Source organism: Eretmochelys imbricata, chromosome 5 (genome assembly GCF_965152235.1).
Source record: "Eretmochelys imbricata isolate rEreImb1 chromosome 5, rEreImb1.hap1, whole genome shotgun sequence".
Classification (NCBI taxonomy): domain Eukaryota; kingdom Metazoa; phylum Chordata; order Testudines; family Cheloniidae; genus Eretmochelys; species Eretmochelys imbricata.
This window is the reverse complement of record NC_135576.1, coordinates 44,729,528-44,749,996: the sequence shown is the minus strand read 5'-3', so window position 1 is coordinate 44,749,996 and position 20,469 is coordinate 44,729,528. Positions and strand designations below refer to the sequence as shown.

Sequence of the window (20,469 nt, the reverse complement as noted above, 5' to 3'; positions counted from 1 at the left end):
TTCACCAAAAAGGTTAGTACTGATTGGACAGCTAACATAGTAAATGCCAGTGAAAATGAGGTAGGATCAGAGGCTAAAATAGGGAAAGAACAAATTAAACATTACTTAGAAAAGTTAGATGTCTTCAAGTCACCAGGGCCTGATGAAATACATCCTTGAATACTCAAGGAGCTGACTGAGGAGATATCTGAGCCATTAGTATTATCTTTGAAAAGTCCTGGAAGACGGGAGAGATTCCAGTGGACTGGAAAACGTCAAATAGGGTGCCAATCTATAAAAAGGGAAATAAGGACAACCCAGGGAATTACAGACCAGTCAGCTGAACGTCAGTACCCAGAAATATAATGGAACAAATAATTAAGCAATCTATTTGCAAACACCTAGAAGGTGATAAGTAACTATCAGCACGGATTTATCAAGAACAAATCATATTGCACTAACTTAATAGCTTTCTTTGACAAAGTAACAAGCCTTATGGATAGGGGTGGAAGTGGTAGATGTGGCATATCTTGACTTTAGTAAGACTTTTGATACAGTCTTGCAGGACCTTCACATAAACAAACAAGGGAAATACAACCTAGATGGAGCTATTATAAGGTAGGTGCATAACTGGCTGGAAAAACTATTCCCAGAAAGTAGTTATCAGTGGTTCACAGTCAAGTTGGAAGGGTATATCAAGTGGGGTCCTACAGGGATCAGTTCTGGGTCTGGTTCTGTTTAATATCTTCATCAATGATTTAATTAATGGCATAGAGAGTACACTTACAAAGTTTGTGGATGATACCAAACTCGGAGGGGTTGCAAGTGCTTTGGAGGACAGGATTAGAATTCAAAGTGATCTGGACAAACTGGAGAAATGGTCTGAAGTAAATAGGATGAAATTCAATAAGGACAAATGCAAAGTACTCCACTTAGGAAGCAATAATCAGTTGCACACATACAAAATGGGAAATGACTTTCTTGGAAAGAGTACTGCACAAAGCAATCTGGGGTCATAGTGGACCACAAGCTAAATATGAGTCAACAGTATAACATGTTGCAAAAAAAGCAGACATAATTCTGGGATGTATTAGCAAGAGTGTTGTAATCAAGACACAAAAGGTAAGTCTTCCGCTCTACTCCACGCTGATTAGGCCTCAACTGGAGTACTGTGTTCAGTTCTGGGCACCATATCTTTCAGGAAAGATGTGGACAAATTAGAGAAAGTCCAGAGAAGAGCAACAAAAACTATTAAAGGTCTAGAAAAAATGACCTATGAGGGGAGATTGAGAAAATTGGGTTTGATTAGTCTGGAGAAGAGAAGACTGAGAGGAGACAGGATAACAGTTTTCAAGTACATAAAAGGTTGTTACAAGGAAGAGGGAGAAAAATTGTCCTCCTTAATCTCTGAGGGTAGGATAAGAAGCAGTGGGCTTAAATTGCAACAAGGGCAGTTAGGAATAAGCACCCTCATAGTTAGGAAGTTTAACACTGGAATAACTTGCCTAGGGAGGTTGTGGAATCTCCATCATTGGAGGCTTTTAACAGCAGACTAGACAACCACTTCTCATGGATAGTCTAGATAATACTTAGTCCTGCCTTGAGTTCAGAGGACTGGACTAGATGTCCTCTTGAGGTCCATTCCAGTCCTATGATTCTATGACATTAATGCTACAGTAACTGAGAATCAGACCCTAAATGTCTACTTTGAACATCAACATAGCAGCAGACTATAAAGCATTTTAAAAACAACAACATTAAAACTGGAGAAAAAAGTCATTTTTAAAACACTAAGCAACACTCAGTATATTACTGAAACCTGGTGGGAAGATTCCCATTATTGGAACATGAACATCAATGGTTACGACCTTTTTAAGTAGGACTGTGTGGGCAAAAGGGGAGGTGAAGTGGCATTCTGTCAAAAAACAGCATTACAGTAGAACCTCAGAGTTACGAACAGCTCGGGAATGGAGGTTGTTCATAACTCTGAAATGTTCATAATTCTGAACAAAACATGGCTGTTCTTTCAAAAGTTTTACAACTGAACATTGACTTACTACAGCTTTAAAACTTTACTATGCAGAAGAAAAATGGTGCTTTCCCTTTTTTGTAGTTTAACACAGTACTGTACTTGCTTTTTTTCCCCTCTCTGCTGCTGCCCGATTGTGTACTTCTGGTTCCAAATGAGATTTGTGGTTGACTGGTCAGTTCATAACTCTGCTGTTGGTAACTCTGCGGTTCTACTGTACTTGTTTCCAGGTTACTGGCAACTCCAAATCAAATCACCTTTAATGCTTATGGATTAGTGTTTTAACAGGTAAAGCACAAGATGCAGTAACTAGCTGGTATCTGCTACAGATCACCAAATCACACTAGAGAACAGAATGACTGGCTCCTTAGACACTTATCTATAATGCGTAGAAAAAAAGTTGGATTGAAGTCTCCTGTGACAATGCAAGTGACCTATGCCGGAGGTCTCACACTGCCAATACTAAAACATCTTTGAAATTTCTAAAGAAATATAGATGACAATTTCTTTACTCAAAAAGTGTTGCATCCACCACAGGGAAATTCTATACCGGACTTTGTCTTGACAGAGACAGACGAACTGATCTCAGAACTCAAAATGAGTGGTTGCTTAGGTACAAGTAATCATGACTTAATTCTGTTTGTACAATCCAATTAAGTCCAAACCAGTAACATATGTGCTTGCTGCTTTAAAAGGGCCAATTTCACACAGTGGAAAATAATTGTGAGCCAAGGCAGCTAGAAGAAAAAAATTTAAAACAGAAAAATATGAATGATAATTGGGAATTGTTTAAGCACATTTTACTAGATGCCCAAAAAGCCACAATGGAGAAAGAAGGCTACACTGATTTAAAATGCTCTAGTTCAAGCGCAGCTATTGGACTTGAAGCAGGAATTATGGCCTGTGTTAGTAGTCTAGTGCGACCACTTGCATTATACAATGGTCGCTGTCTGCCAAATAAATTAATACGTACATAAACAAAATCTAATAAGCTATAAAGATATGGTTTGATCTGAGCTCATAAAACCCACCTGTGAAGGTGTACTGGTTAGCTCCATCTTTTCTTGGGATTTCTCCTTTGCTAATCGTGCAGCTTCTTTGAATTCCTGAAATTTTTCTGCAAACTGAAGGTACATATGTTTAAAAAGATTATAATACAAATACAAAATAATTGCTACAGAACATCTTACAAAATAAGACCACTATAGATTCAGTCAGTTAAAGGTTTTTTTCCCCTTAGTAAATGATCATTTAACCAAACTGCACTGTATTATTTATGGTACATGAGTTTACATACACTTAAAAATCCATTTGTATGTGGGCAATACAGACACACCCAGCAGCAAACTACCACATTAAAATTGTGATATACCAACAAAATATAATGCCACACACAAATAGTAGCGTGAAAAAGCCACCTCAAGCATAGATATTAAGTGTGTTAGGTACCCTTAAAAAGCTTCCTTGAAGTCTGAAATTCATTTTCCTCCTTACAGATGTTGGGATGGATGTAAAACCCACTGAATTCAATAGGAGTCTCTTGATCTTCAGTGGCCTTAATCCTTTCTCATATGGAAAATATACTCATTTCTCCCCATATCTTGGCTAAAACAAACTCAAATGGATGAAAAAAATCAACCAGAGGAATACTAAACCAAATTAAATCTCTGATGTAGCTCCACTGAAGTCAATGGACTTACATGAAGGATCAATGTGTTTCATTATGTCTAAGTAAATGTTTAGTTCAGATTAATTTCAAGGATTACTATTCACACACACACTTTGTTTCATGAATTTTCATAAAAAGGTCAATGTTTCTGGCACAGAGTCTTCTTCCTGAAAACTGTTCAACTAGTTCTAATAGTGACTGAGAAATTATTTTGAATTAAATGTTAAATTTAACGTGATGGATTAAATTGATCTTTTGAGCAATTTTATTAAAGTGATGGAATTACAGAGATGAATTTGGCTTGCTGTGCCTAAACCTGATGAGCACTGCACTCAACGCAGTATCCAAGCAACTGTTTTTATTTGAATTACGATTTTCTTATTAACACCTCGAGAACAGCCAGTTTTGAAGAAGCATCTGACTTAAGAGTTTGCAGAAATATTTTAATTTCTCTGATACTGGTGTACTCAGGGGTTTTTTGGTTTTGTTTTTTTACACTGTATATGATCACATGGATTTGGAGGGAATGGAAGATGTTATGTATTACACAATTTTCTCACCCATTTTCAAGCAAAACCTGACCTGGAGACAAAGATCTAGAAATGGAGACAAAGAGGGCACCAGTTTCTCAGAATGAAAGCAATTCTGAATAACTTAATCCAGGGGTCAACTGCTCAGCTACTGTAAATAAATGTGTTCTCTATATGGTCCCCCAAAGTCTGGAGGAATGTGGTATCCTCCTCACTGGAATTGTATCAATCTTCAATAAAACTCAGATTTATTTGCCTGGAGACGTGAGAAAGCATACAGAATTACATCTCTTTCCTCTCAAGTCTCAGAGGGAGGTGATTTAGAGAGAAAATGAGTCAGAAGAGTTTTTCCAGAAGTTTAGACCTCTTTCCTGAAACACTCTGCAGACTCCTAACAGGAATCTGATTGTAACAAGGATTTCTCCTTTCCTAGAGAAAGGTAAATTCAAGAAAGCTGTGCTAGATCATTCTGCTCTTCATATCCTAGTAGAAGAGAGCTGGTTCTCTCCTTCAGACATTAAAATATTTTGCGCTGAGTTCTTAAAAACCAAATATACAAACTTAAACAAAGAGCAAACTGGTGTCATCCAAAATAGACAGTCATTATTTCTTACATGAAAAAGGCAGAAAATGCCAATCTTGGAGAGCTTGGTTCCTTCCAAAAAACTCCCCCCAAGCACTGACCTTGAATGAAAACAGTGATGTACTCTAAATTGAGTGAGAGTGGAGATGGAAAAGACTGGTGACAATATGACCAAGCAGAAGCTGAGGAATGACCCCAGATGCAAACGTGGAAAGCCTCCACAATCACTTGAATGCTGTCTGAAGCAGTACCCCTTGTCGATATCCTGTCCTCCAGAGGAACTATTTGAAATAAGTGAGACTACTAGATTTTGGCTACAATTTTGGAGAGACGAGCTATGACTAAGACTTCTCACACTAAGGTTTCTTTTTCCTCTTTCCTTTGGATTCCGTCATCTCCACCAGATTAAACACTGGACAAGAAAACTAAAGTTCCCCACCCACTTCACAACTAAGACATAATTTGTAGATTAAACATATTTCAAGAAATTATTACGATTGACAGCTTTGTGGCTGATGGGGCAATGTGCACAACGTTCCCCAAAGAGCATCACTATCCCATTTAGGTGCCTCACTGCCTTTAATATTACAATATATTTCCAATATTCTCTGAAGCTAGCAACCAACAAAACAAGCACCTCCATGTGTGCTAAACGAATAATTTGGCTGCATCCTTAGGAATACGATTTTCCATACATAACAAAAACGAATAGTCCTCTCATTCAGCAGAGTTCTGTATTCTGCAAATCGGCTACATTCCACTCTTAAGGAAGCAAAAGAGAACGTCATCTCTGTGTAAGTGACTCAAGCTTGAAAGATCAACTTTTTTATTTTTTAGATATTCTCACCATATTCCTAATCTGAAGATTATTGGCTACATTCAGAAGAACAGATTCTCCATTGCTGCACACATTGTGTAGTCATTCACACTTGTGCAAACTGAGTACAAAAGGGAGGATGTTCTAATAGGGTAGCATTTTACACATTTTGCATTAGTATATGAATACACAAGGTGCAAAGCAGTGAGAAATCAGGCCAGAAAGTCTAGACTAGGAGTACTTGTAGCACCTTAGAGACTAACCAATTTATTTGAGCATAAGCTTTCGTGAGCTACAGCTCACTTCATCATCGAAGTGAGCTGTGGCTCACGAAAGCTTATGCTCAAATAAATTGGTTAGTCTCTAAGGTGCCACAAGTACTCCTTTTCTTTTTGCGAATACAGACTAACACTGCTGCTACTCTGAAACCTGTCAAAGTCTAGACTGAAATTCCAACTATTGCTTTTAGAAGTTTTCTTAGACCTTCCAAACAGCTAACAAGCCTGAGAAAAATGTCTTCTAACCATGATAGTAGTTTAGTTCCAGGAAGCATAATCTCATGTCCTGGATAAGAAACTAGTTCTCTTTATGGCCTTTTGGAGCTATTGTATACAGTTCCAGTCCTCCTATTCAAACACCAATAGGAATTCTGACAGCAAATTCTTTGGTTCAAGAAAATAAAGGGAGCTTTCCTTCAAGGGCATTTTTCACCTTAACCATCAGTAACAGATGCCTTTTCCCAATGAAAAACTCAATTAACAGATATATTTAAATGGAGATTCTTCATTCTATCCTCATATCTTCAGACTGATTTATAGCTTTCATCTCTTCAAGGTTACATATTTGCACATCCGCCATCAGAGATTCCAGAGTCTGTTTCTTTCCCTTTTGTTATTTTTCAGCATTAGTATTTTCAGTCTGGTGATTTTCACCAAAATAATGATTATAATAGCTGCTGTGTTGAGGAAAGAGGCTATCCTGCATGGATGATTGGTTTGGGAGGGCAGTAATACCCACAGAAGAGGAAGCAGTCCACAAAATGAAAATACTAGTCTAATTTTTAGGATTTATTGTTAACTAGAGAAAATATACCACTTGCTAAGGGAACAGGCAATGATCAGGCAAGTAGCAAGCTGAGAATACTACTTATTACGAAAAAGATATTTGTTTTACAGCTACCTTGTCCTCCACAGCTCTGCTTGTCTGTTTCATCCATCTAAAGTGTCTACTCATAAACCTAGAAAAAAGTAAGCTCCCTGGGGCAAGAACTGTCTTTTTGCTATGTTTTTACAGTGGCTAGCTCAATGGGACTCTGATTAGGGCCCCTGTATACTGATGTAATTCAAATTATATATAATGAAACAGCTCATCTAGGGGCACTGATAGTCACAAACATAGAAAAGGAATTTTAAAAGTGGAGTTACAGGTAACAAAGGAATAAATTGTTTCTGAAATTTCAGAAACAAATGTTAATATACCGTATATTCTCGTTCATTAGCCTGTTCTTTTATAAGCCGACTCCCCAAGATGGATAGGTAAAAATAGCAAAAGCTGTATAATCCTTTCATAAGCCGACCCTATATTTCAGGGGTTGGCAAACTTTGGCTCCCGGCCCATTAGGGTAAACATTTTGTTTACCTGGAGCATCTGCAGGCATGGAGCCCCTCAGCTCTCTGTGGCCGTAGTTCGCCGTTCCCAGCCAATGGGAGCTGCGAGAAAAAGGTGCGCCATGCCTGCAGACTTCCCGCAGCTCCCATTGGCTAGGAACAGCAAACCGCGGCCACTGGGAGCTGAGAGGCTCTGTGCCTGCAGACGCTCCAAGTAAACAAAACATCCCGACCTGCCAGCGGCTTACCCTGACGGGCCGGGAGCCAAAGTCTTCCAACACCTGCTATATTTTAAAAGCTGGCATCACAAAAAACACTGAAAAGTTTTGCTAGAATTACTTTAATATAATCTAATGAAAAACCTGTTATAATAACAGAACAAATACGTATTCACCTTCAAAATTACAGTCAATATTTAAAACCAGTAAATGGATATTTAAAACCAGTAACTTAGAACAATATGAGACTTTAAAAAGTCTTAAAATTCTTCGAAGTCTGATTCAGTCTCTGATTCACCAAACAGTTCATTAAACTCTGCTTCAGTCACAGCTGCACCTGCATTGTCATCGTAGATGTCGGCTGAGTCTTCAGACTCAGATTCCTTCTCATCATCAGCCTCTTTTGTGTCATCATCAAATATGGCATCATCTTCTGACCCGTCGAGTGCATTGCTGATACAGTATTTCCTAGAAAAATCATTTATCGTTTCCAAGGGAATGGACACCCACATGTCCTTGATCCACTGGGAGATCAGACTGATTCCCGGCTTCAAAAGATTCCCACCTTTGTCAACTTCGCCATACCTGAGCACATCCATTTAGACCACATCTTGCGTAGCCTGTCTTTAAAAGGTTTGCTCAGGCAGACATCAAGCAGTTGTAGAACTGAAGTTAAGCCTCCAGGTATTACAGCCAAAGTAGTTTTCATATTTTTGGCCACATTTTTCACCTCATCCATCTTGTGTGCCCTGAACATGTCCCAAATGAGCATAGCAGGTTTCTTGAAAAGTGCTCCTGGTCTCTTATTCCACACTTTTTCCAGCTATTCAACAGTCCCACTTTCATCCATCCATCCCTTTTCGTGTGCACATACGATGACACCAGCAAGAAATTTCATGTTTTTAAGCAAGGTTTTTGTTTTATAAACAACAACAGGAGGGAGCTTTGATCTATTTGCCAAACACGATAAAACCACCGTAAAATGGATTTTTTCATGGCCAGTGGTTTTAATTATAACTTTTTTCACCAACACTGGTTACCGTTCTGTTGCTCGGGAGATTAAATGTCATCGGTGTTTCATCCATATTTCCTATTTGTGATAGCTCGAATGCATATTCCTTTCAATATTTTATAATAAACCTTTGGAAAGATTTGATTTTTTCTTCCAGAGCTCTTGGCACCTTTTGCGCTATCTTTGTTTGCTGATGAAGACAGAGACCATGACGGTTCATGAAACGAGTACACCAGCCTGCTGATGCGACAAACACTGACAGCTTTACTGACTTGTATGTCATCTTCCGACATTTTCAGAGCATGCAGACGAACTTCAGTTCTAGTGACAATGTACCCATTTTGTCGACATTCAACACCCCAATTATTGAGATCTTTCTCCAGCTCAGGAAATGAAGCGCACTTCGTTGGACATTTTTTCTTGCTTCATGGCATGTCTTTTAGTGTTGTTTTATTTTTTCACCATTCTCTTGCTTCTCATGGATACAGAATTCACGAGTAGCTGCGCAATTACTGTTTGCTTCTGCATATTCAACAACTTTAAGTTTGAACGCTGTGTGATAAGCGGACCTTTTTCTTTTATTTCACTGTTCATTTTAAATACTAGTATGAAAATAGATTATTATTATAGTTATAGATTTTGTAGGACTTTATATAGGAATGTCACCTGCTCTTTCACTGTCAAATTATTGTTCTTCGTTTATTTCAAAGCAGCCCTGTAGATTAGCATGTCTGTGGGGATAACAGGCTATTTCAATTTTATTAGCGATTCCATCGATTCTGCACGTTATATTTTTATATTGGCTCAAGACTTATGAGGTCCATTGGTAGAAATGCATGAAGAGATCAAATTACACAGTAGTGGGCTGACACCAGTGCTATAATACTATTGTTCATTGTATTTTTCTGATTGGCTTGTAAGGCATAGCATTTTGTGAAATGCATAGGTCAAATGTCATGAAGATCTGCAGCACTGCTCTTTTAGTATTCCTTTCAAGTCAATCTAGTCCATTAAACAAAGTCTTTGCAACTTTAAAAGGCTGCAGTATGGACATCAATAAATGGGTCTACAAACTTTGGATCCCAGCCTGTCACGGAAAGCCACTGGCGGGTCGGGACAGTTTGTTTACCTGGAGCGTCTGCAGGCATAGAACACCTCAGCTCCCTGTGGCCGTAGTTCACCGTTCCCAGCCAATGGGAGCTGCGGGAAGAGGCGCACCATGCCTGCAGACGCTCCAGGTAAACAAAATGACAATGTATTAGACAGTCAATTCAATGATTCCATAGAGTTTAAAATCATCAAATTTTGGTGTAGACCCGTTTATAAGCTGACCCCCGCTCTTTGATGCGTCACTTTTTTACCAAAAATATTCGGCTTATGAATGAGTATATACATTAAATTAATATTTCTCTGGCACCCTGAGGTCCCAGTCAGAACTGAAGTCCCTTTCCACTAGGCACTGTACAAATACCTAGTGAAAGGCAGTCACTGTGGACAGGACACTGTGGAAGGGGACACAGTGATGGAGGAAGTGAATTGCCCGAAGTCACACAGGAATTTAATAGAGCTTGATTATAACCCAGGTCTTCTATGTCTCAGTCCAGTGTCCACTAAATAAACTTATTTCCCAATTCAAAAGTGACTGAATAGATTACGATAAAAAAGTGAAGATTTCTTTTCCCCTGCTAAGAAGTTTTCATAACCTTTTCTTGCATTTTGCTATTTAAAAAAACCACTAACAAAACAACTTAATTTTAAAACTTCAGTCTTGTTTTGTGGGGGGGGGAGAGGGGAGGGGAGAAAGGGAGTCCTGAACAAGGATTGGTGACTAACATATCTAAAAGCTGTAGGTTTAATCATTAAGATAAGGAAGGCACCATGAAAATAGCATACTGAACAAGTACTGAATGTTCATCATCACAAATTTCAGAAAAAGACAGTTTGATTTTTATATAAGAAGTTTACATATCTGCCAAAGACCATGGAATTCAGGATGTGCACTGCTTAACAACAGCTTCCTACAATAATTCTCACTTTTTTCGATTAATCATCAGCGCATTGGTATCACACATGCAAATAATGATATAGCCAATGTATAAGCATATCCCAAGAGGATTAAGATACCACGAAACACAGAAAGAGGCAAATGAAGAGGCAGTATCAAGACGCTTGAAAAAACAAAACAAAACAGTCTCCTGCTGTCAAATGTTGGAAGAAGGCTGAATATAAGGTACTCTTATTAAGCTCATATGAGATTCTGTTTTGAGAAATGGAGAGAGTGATCTGCAACAAGTTAGTACATTAGAAAGGAAAATCAAATCAGCACTCGTCAAATAACCCTTGTAAGTATTAGCAATGCAAGATATACACCATGTTAATGAGTAATTGTCTCTTGGGTAGATGTGGACGCCAGTTTAAAACAATCTACATTGACTTATTTTTTATGCTTATTGATGCAGTGACATGTGAGAATGCACATATATATTATATCATCAACAATGTCATTCAGAATTTTTTCCTTGGTTTTGTGTAACTTAGTAGAGATTGATGCTATTTGATTATGAAAAGCAGATATAATTTTTATAAGTAAATCACAATAATATCCAACTGGACAGATATTCCAACAGGAAATATTTTGAAGGGGAGTGGGCACAAGGGAACTACTGTAACTCCTTGATCTGGACTGAAGCTGGCTCTACACTTTCCTAGGTGTAGAGTGGATGCAGTAATGCAGACAATCTGGTTTAAGGGAGCTCCATTGAAAGCAAAGGTAGGGTCTTCTGAAAGGCCCAAGGTTCTCTGGAAAACCAGGTAATTCAGTGAGAAAATCTTTCAGGAGTTTCTCTATTTCAGTATGCCCTATGAACTACTGCATACACTACTAACAACTCGCAGTCTGTTGTTCAAACTGCGGCACTAAAGACATCAGGAATACTCACTGGGATTTCTCTGGGAAATGTGAGCAACTTACCTCCCACTATAAAAGTGGACTTTTATTTTCAAGAAGGCCAGCATAAAATTTCACATAGTCCACAAGGTGTTTCTCAATATTGCTGGTAATCTACTTGAATTTTCTATACATTAGAAAAATACAGTGGGGGTAAAATAAAACTAACTTTCCCTTAAGTTTTCAATTTTTAAAATGTTTGTAATAAAATATTAGTTATATGGCAGAGAATGGAGGAAAAGGTGAAAGAAGAATGTGGGTGAAAATTACAGTTGAAAAGAGTGTGTCATTGACTGAGCAACAATTTTCCTGATGGGATCTAAATATAGCAAGAAAGAAACCATTTGAATTTAAGGCCTGAATCTTCTTCCTTAAAAGAAAAAAAGTAAACTGATCTTCCATGTAAACGTTCTGGTTTCCTACAGGGAAAAAATTCGCTCTTACATGACAAAAAAGAGAAAAGAAAATCTGACATTTTACATCGTGCAGTAAGGTTAAAAAAAAAAATCTAAAATTTCTCTCAAAAAAAATTCATTGGTATCACCAAAGCGGTTTAAAAACTTGCTTCCATGGTTGCCCTTCTCACTTTTCCATGTTATAAAGGCTAGATTCAGAGAATATGTAAATATTACCTTAACACTACTGAGTGTCATGGTAATACAAGATATCAATTTGGTTCCAGCTCTTCATCAATCACCCTGACTGTTCAGGAAAAAACTTTTTCCCCATAATTTTCAGGTATTTTTTAAAAAAACAGGTTTACTTACTTTTGAAAGATGATGTTCAGAGGAAAATCCCAAGCCATAGACCGTATTTGCCCTGCTGTCTGCCCACTGGCCAAACTTCTGGGATGTTTTAGTAAATGTCATGTTGGGGGTGATAGTGCTATTAATTATTGCCTGCAAAGAAAATGTAATAGCAGTTGTAAGAAGTTCTCACCACATTTTAAATAATGTAAGATCCACCAAAAAGCATGAAGATATACCCAAATATTTGGGTATAGTTACATGGCCTCAAGACAACTCTTTAGCAAAGCCATATAACCTGGTAGCCATGATTTAGAGGTGATACAAACTGTTCCAATCACATCTACTGTTATTAATATTCAGAGTGGCATTTTTGCTAGGAGAGATGCCAATGAGGTCAGAAGAAAAAAAACTCAGATTTTGTGATGGGTACGTTGATGTGTCATTCTAAAGACATACTGCTAAGACAGCTGTTGTCTTACACAAAAATAAAAGTTTCAAAATGTGTGTTCAGAAACACAATTTTGTAGTTTTCCGTACTCTTCTTATTTTTCCTTTATGTGAACATGGCTAGCATTAATGGAGATAACATCTAACTGTAGGGAAAAAAAACCATGCACATCTTTTATAAATACTGCAATATAGCATAGGATGGATCAGTTACATACGCACAGCAAGCAGTAAATGTGTATGTATTCCTCCGTTACACACAGCACTGTATATTGGACACCAAAAAAAAAAAAAAAAAAAAAAAGCAGCTATTAAGTGAAATTTTGGCCCCGCTGAAGTCAACTGGACTACATTCGAATCCCTGTGAAGTGGAACTACCCAGCTGACTCAAAATTCATGTGAAAATAAATACTTAATGTATTAATAATACCCAAATACTCTGTTAGATCAACAACAAAATCAGTCAAGACCTATTGATTATTGAAATTCAGTACTAGCCAAACTGAGCAAGAAACAACATTGGCTACACAGTATTCAGCAGAACTTATTCTGTACTACAGATAAGGTGAACGTGGCAGTGTCCCTCTGCCTGGGTCTTCTTGGCATTATAAACTACTTCCAACTTACTATTTAGGCAACCTACAACAATTATTACACATACATAATAACAGAGTGAAAAGAATGGCCTAGTCTCATTTGCCTTTGGCAATTATCCTGGAGTAGAGGAGTTGCATGAAAAGGCATATATGAGGTTTCAGTTCCACTGTACAAGAAAGGCTTCCGACAGTGATCCTGAACTCATACCCCCTCTGGGGCAGAAGTTCTGGCACTTGACATCCTGCTTGGTAGTAGAACAATCCTATCAATGGATGAAATATCAAGTTGGTGATTGATTTTTGCAGCGACCACTCATGGCCTGTGACAGACAGACAGTCTGTTTAGGATGGATGGCCGGTCACTGATGACTCCCAGGACATGGAGCACCACCGATGTCATTCTATGTAGACACCATTTCCAAAGTGATTGCTTCTCTACAGAGGGGGAGATGAGTGTGCACCCCTTTGCTTATTTACATAGTACACTGCAGCCTGTCAATAGCTGCAGTGAGTGTTGTAGAACACACTTGCTTGATGGCTCTGAGCTCTAAGGCTATGTCCACACAGCAACTAGACACCCAAGCCCGTTCCAGCAAACTTGAGCTCATGGAGCTCAAGCTGTGGGGCTGTTTCATTGCTGTGTAGACTTCCAGGCTTGGGCTAGAGCCTGGACTCTAGGACCCTGAGAGGCAGAAGGATCCCAGAATTAATCAGGAACAAAGGCATCTATACTGGAAAAGCTACTACACTTTAAATTCACACTCTATTTTGCATTCACTTTCAAGTGAAGACAAGCCCCTAATCATTTTGCACATGGTACCCACTCTAAAAGAATTTGACCTTTTTCCTGGAGACATCAATTGACTTAAAAAAAAAAAAAAACCGAACAAACCACTGTTACTAAGTAAGTGCTAGCATCCTCAATGCTAATTCATAATAAAGCCAATCCTATTGGATTCAGTCATTAAAAACACAGGGGAGGAGCAACTCTAGGAAAGCATTAATTTAGTAAGTGAAAGGCACAGTAAAGTTTTTAATAACCTCCACCACAAAGCCCACATGTGCATATACCACAAACGCTCAAGATAGTTTCTCAGGAACCTTCCTACAAACAAACAGAGGCACCACAGAAAAAAGGGATGAACTGGTAGGATGAGCAAAAAGGGAAGACTACAACAAAAGAAGTTACTGGCAATTTCAATTTCTTCTCATCCCCATCCTAAGAACAGATTAGTGATGTGCTACAAATATTTTAACAAATGTCCCTCACAAAAAATAAATAAATAAATAAAATCTCTCCTTCAGCTTGTGATAAAACCTGTGCATCGGGGCATGTGTTTGCAGAGTGTGTCGGGGGAGAGGGAGAGTTGGTGAGGAAAGAGGGGCAAGTGGTAGAGAATCTATTACTTTATGAGTTCTCATTTAAACAAAAACATTTTGTAACTATTGCCAAATGAGGAGACAATGCCACAAGGCAAAACAAACTTGTATTAAGTGCACTTAACTATAAGTATCTGGATGCACATTAAGAGTTTAGCACTGTGCTCAGTGTGAGTCATTTGAAATGGGGCGGAGAGTAGGGAGAAAATATTCCAATCTCCTGTACTGGGAGATTATTTGAGAATATCCAATACCTTGTGTGATCTGGTATATTGCAAAAGGATGAGACTGCTTGCCCAAATGATCACTTTTGGCTAGTGTTGGATCCACAGTCACCTTGATATTGGGGCAGGCCACTTCCCCATGGCTCCTGCACATTCTTCAGCCTTACCTCAGGGCCTTGTCCTCGTGGAGTCCCAGAAGCCAGCCTGGAGCACTATCCACTCTCCTCCAGCTTTAACAAGGAACTGACGTCGCTCTGGCCCTGCAGCTCTTCTTATATTGACCTGCTGGGCCCTGATTTGCGGCTTCCCTCACAGCCACTCTAGACAGCTTGGAGGACCTCTCTACTGCCTTTTCTGAGGTGGGGTGTGGTAGGGCCACAAGACCTCCAACAGGGGGCTTCAGAGTCTAGTCCACCCCCATCACAGGGCTTTAGACACCATTTGACCCTTCCTCTCTCCACTGTGTAATAAAAGAGCTAATTTAGACTCAATTGAGTATCTTGTTACACACTGCGGAGCGGAAATCACTGATACCTAGGTCTAAGTGTTAGACCTGCTTTGGGATAGTGTGTCTGATGCAAGAGGCTACCCAGTGTGCATCAGCAGCAAGGTTCCCGCACTAACAGCTGGGGTCACTGAGAGCTATGTTAAGTGGTGGGGCCTGAAGACATCCTGGCGGATAGGCGATCGGCTGGCAAGGTGGCCAGCGAGTGGAGTGGTGAGGAAGTGCTGGGCAGGGTGCAAGTAAGGTGCCTTCTTATCACCCGCCCCAGGGTGGAAGGTGAACTCTGCAGATGAACTCTGGGTTTCGACTCTTGGTATCGATATCTCCTGATCAATTATTGGGAGTGGACAACATCCACCCTGACTAAATTGGCCTTCAACATTGGTTCTCCACTTGTAAGATAACTCCCTTCTCTTCATGTGCCAATATATATTTATGCCTGTATCTGTAATTTTCACTCCATGCATCTGAAGTTTGGGGTTTTTACCCACAAAAGCTTATGCTCAAATAAATCTGTTAGTCTTTAAGGTGCCACCGGACTCCTTGTTGTTTTTATAACTATCCCAGGTTACTGGGTGGGGGCTTGAGCCGGTTCTGTGTTGTATTGTTGAAGAGGAACCCCAAGATATTGAACCCAGCCTTCGCTGCTGCCAATTCCAACAGGCAGAAGGGTTACATATAAACATACAACCTTCCTGATACGCAGGACAAGTAGTATGTATATGCTGATAACATCGCTATTGCTGATGCTGGAAACTATTTCCAGAATACTGAAGGGAATCTCAGCCAAGGCATGGACATTTTGACCACTTACTTCCAGCAATGGAGATAAATTCTTAGTGAAACCAAGACAGCAGCAGTTACTTTCCCTCTAAACAATGGTCTTATCTTGATCCACATACAAGAATGGCAACTGCCACTCCAAGCAGTTGTCACATACTTGGGAGTACAACTCTGCCATAGCTGGACATTCTGGCCTCACACAGAATAACCTGAAAACGAAGATCTCTTCCCACGCCTCCTTCATACAAAAGCTAACTGGAACCTCCTGGTGAACAGTCCCTTCGGTCCTTCATACATCTGTATTATCCCTGAGGTTTGTTCCGGCTGAACATTACTCTGCAGTCTAGTAGCACAGCTGCCACACTCAGCTTCTTGACACAGAATGGAATTCAGCCACTCTTATTATTAGTGGGTTTCTGAATGACACACCAACCACCAGTTTGTTTGTAGTAGCACACACACACACAGACCTTCAGTGAGACGCTTTTACTGTTCAGACTTCCTGGAGAGCCAATACTGATTAAACCCCAATCTACTACAGCTCCAACTGAACGATGCCCCATTTTCAGACACAAAACAACGTGTGTGCATGCGTGCGTGTGTATAAACTGCTGAAGGTGAATCTACTTTTTAAAATGTTCTTGTACTTCTTACAGTAACATTTTTCTCAATTCTGAATAGAGTATCAACTGGACGATCAATTTCATTTTAAAGAAAACTGCATTTTTTCATTCCTCTGAATTGGGTTGGAATAATAAAACAGCTTTCATGTTTTCCTTTCGATTGAGTTTATCTGGGTTTGAGGAAACAGGGCACATATCTGAGCTGTTCTTTTCACTGACTACACAGACAACAGCTGCAGTCAAATATTTTATCTTGTGCTAGAAGTGATGGCAATATTAATTTTCAGTTTCTTCGAAAAGTATAGCAGTGAAGACCCACTTTAAAAGTCTTATTTTAATCTATATTTACCATTAAACAGATTACATTATAATACTTAAGCAGTTTCTTTCACAACAGTTGTTAAATATAAAGATTCTCTCCAGCAGTGATACACTCGTGGCTGGCTTATGAGTCACACTCATGTGCAGGGCCGGATCTACCGTTTTTGCCACCCCAAGCAGTGAAAAAACCTGTCACCACTGAATTGCCGCTGCAGACGGCAGGAGGGAGAGAAGCTGCCGCCGAATTGCCGCCGCAAAGGAAACTCTGCCTCCCCTTTCTGACCACCGCCCCAAGCACCTTCTTGGAACGCTGGTGCCTGAAGCCGGCTCTGCTCATGGTGTCTTCAAACCGGAGCAGCACTCTTCTTGTTCTACATTAGCTTTAGCAAGCCCGAACGTCAGGCAGAGCAAGCTCAAATAACTGGAATTCTCCCCACATTGCCCAGTACTTGTGAAGGAGTGAGGAGCAAGTGAATTAGAAGGGTGGAGGCAACTTTTCCTGATGGGACAGAGCAAGGTATTGCCAGCAAGGAGTAGGATCCTCTCAGAAGCTGCCAGGTGGTTGGATGGACATGACGGAGAAAGCAAAAGAAACAATCCTACAGTCCCACTCAGCAGCAGTGTGTTGAGGGTAAGAAATAATGAAGAGTCCCTTCCCTTGCAACAGGCAGGAGGCCAAAGAAAGAGGCATTAAGCTAAAGTCTGGAGGAAGATATGAATTTACTGTATAGTAAATGAAAACCGAAAGACTTAGCAACAACTGCTCTATATCGTCTTCTCACGTCACATGGGGAGTCCAGAGTTAGACTTTCAGGCCTGGTCTTATTCCCTAAAAATATGGGGAAGGGTACCAGATAGCATTTTCTGTTAAAACAATATTAACATGAGTTTATTTATGGACAAAGAGGTATATTACTATATGTAACCCTTCTGCCTGTCAGAGTTGGCAGCAAAAAGGGCCGGGTTCAGTATCCAGGGGTTCCATTTCAATAACACAATGCAAAACCAGCTCAAGCCCACACCCACTGACCTGGGACAAATATATACCACCCCTGCTGGGCGCCTCTAAGAGGCAATACTTCCCCTCTCGCAAGCACAGAGTCTGAGTGTAGCAGAAGCCTTTTAATAACAGAGAGAAACAATGTGGCATTATGTTGGGGAAACACCACCAACAGGATTCATAACACAACCCATGAGCAAAAAAACCCACCCCAAGCAAATTGGGTCGTGTCCTTTCCCTTTGGTTCTTGAGTCCAGTAACCCAAAAGTTACCCAAAGTCCCACAAGTCCAACAACCCAAAAATCTCTGTCCCTGGTCAGTGCAGCGCCAGAGTTCCAAAGTTTATCTGCAGAGTTTTACCTCCTAACCTGGGTGGAGATGGGGGGGTTAAGGGGCAGCTATGGGCTCATGCTAGGTGGGGTGGGTGTGCCTATGCAAATGAGATCAGCCCCTGAAGTTCTTTTCCACAACTTGCCACAACTCACCACCAGATGTCAGTGTGGAGCTCATCCTGACTCTGCTTACATCTACAAGCTGTTGAGGGCAGGGACCATATTTTCTTTGTACAGTGCCCAGCACAAACACATTCTGTGATCCCTGGATGCTACTAGGCACTGTACAAGGACGATATAGTCCCTGTCCTGAAGAGTTTATAATCTAAGATGACAAGCATCATTCAGAAGTTAGGAAGAGGGATACAATCAAACATGTTCAAGTTTTATTTAATATATTAAAGTGTAAACCCACCTAACCTTCCTTTCTGGTAGGCATCATGGAAGAAATGGGCCTTGATGAGATGTGAAAGAGGAGAAGATGGTAGCCTAATGGATCAGTTTGGGAAAGAAACTCCACACTGACAGAACAGCATAAAGACCCTACATGTACGGGACAGTATGCTTTGGAATTCTTGGAGAAACTACAGGGGAACAGACAATCTAAACAAACACTGGATCTGCAAGAATCATGATCATCATGGCAGCCTTGTCCAATTTTGCTTTTTATTACATGTTCAATTACTTACCGGATTCACTTTAACCCTTTGTTAAAGTAAATTTCACCAGCTGGCACAATTTCCATGGTCAGTATCACCCACTTTGAACTCCAACAGACTATTGGCTCAGCAGTGAAACTGCTTAAATATGCTAATCAATCCTGCAAGAAGTATCAGACATTCTGGGGAATGCTTGAGTATCCCAGGTAACTTTCAAAGCATTCTCTGCCTTTGGTACACGGAAGAGTGCCAGTTTGGAATGGATGAAAATGGTTTCTTTTTGTAAAAAAGCTGCCGAAATATCCAAAAATAGGCTTCATGGAACAGTTCAAGTACAATTATAATATATTGTGGAATATCTGGAAAAGCAGAATCTCTGGAAGGAAAGAAACTGGGATGTATTTTTTTTTATTGTCTTTAGTAAAGGGTGTGGGGGGGAACTGTACACCATCCTAAACATCTTGAACAAGAGAGGCACAAGGTGGGGGAGGTAACATATGTTGTTAGATCAACTTCTATTGGTGAGCTTTTGAGGTTACACAGAGCTCTTTAAAAAAAGGGAAGGAGGAGGATCCTGGGAACTACAGGCCAGTCAGCCTCACCTCAGTCCCCGGAAAAATCATGGAGCAGGTCCTCAAAGAATCAATCCTGAAGCACTTACATGAGAGGAAAGTGATCAGGAACAGTCAGCATGGATTCACCAAGGGAAGGTCATGCCTGACTAATCTAATCACCTTCTATGATGAGATTACTGGTTCTGTGGATGAAGGGAAAGCAGTGGATGTACTGTTTCTTGACTTTAGCAAAGCTTTTGACACGGTCTCCCACAGTATTCTTGTCAGCAAGTTAAAAAAGTATGGGCTGGATGAATGCACTATAAGGTGGGTAGAAAGTTGGCTAGATTGTCGGGCTCAACGGGTAGTGATCAATGGCTCCATGTCTAGATGGCAGCCGCTATCAAGTGGAGTGCCCCAAGGGTCGGTCCTGGGGCCGGTTTTGTTCAATATCTTCATAAATGATCTGGAGGATGGTGTGGATTGCACTCTCAGCAAATTTGCGGATGATACTAAAGTAGGAGAAGTGGTGGATACGGTGGCAGGTAGGGATAGGATACAGAGGGACCTAGACAAATTGGAGGATTGGGCCAAAAGAAATCTGATGAGGTTCAATAAGGATAAGTGCAGGGTCCTGCACTTAGGACGGAAGAACCCAATGCACAGCTACAGACTAGAGACCGAATGGCTAGGCAGCAGTTCTGCGGAAAAGGACCTAGGGGTGACAGTGGACGAGAAGCTGGATATGAGTCAGCAGTGTGCCCTTGTTGCCAAGAAGGCCAATGGCATTTTGGGATGTATAAGTAGGGGCATAGCGAGCAGATCGAGGGACGTGATCGTCCCCCTCTATTCGGCATTGGTGAGGCCTCATCTGGAGTACTGTGTCCAGTTTTGGGCCCCACACT

At 40.2% G+C, this 20,469-nt stretch overlaps 1 protein-coding gene across 1 annotated transcript in view; it reads right to left on the bottom strand.

Annotated features, from left to right (window-relative positions):
- The window catches only part of HOMER1 (homer scaffold protein 1), a 106,451-nt gene that overhangs the window by 72,637 nt on the left and 13,345 nt on the right, over positions 1 to 20,469 (bottom strand). Inside the window, exons 3-4 of the mRNA XM_077816305.1 lie at positions 12,159 to 12,290; positions 3,040 to 3,132 (exon numbers count right to left, since the gene is read on the bottom strand). Of these exons, the coding sequence (XP_077672431.1) occupies positions 3,040 to 3,132; positions 12,159 to 12,290 (225 nt within the window). The remainder of the gene's footprint in view (positions 1 to 3,039; positions 3,133 to 12,158; positions 12,291 to 20,469) is intronic.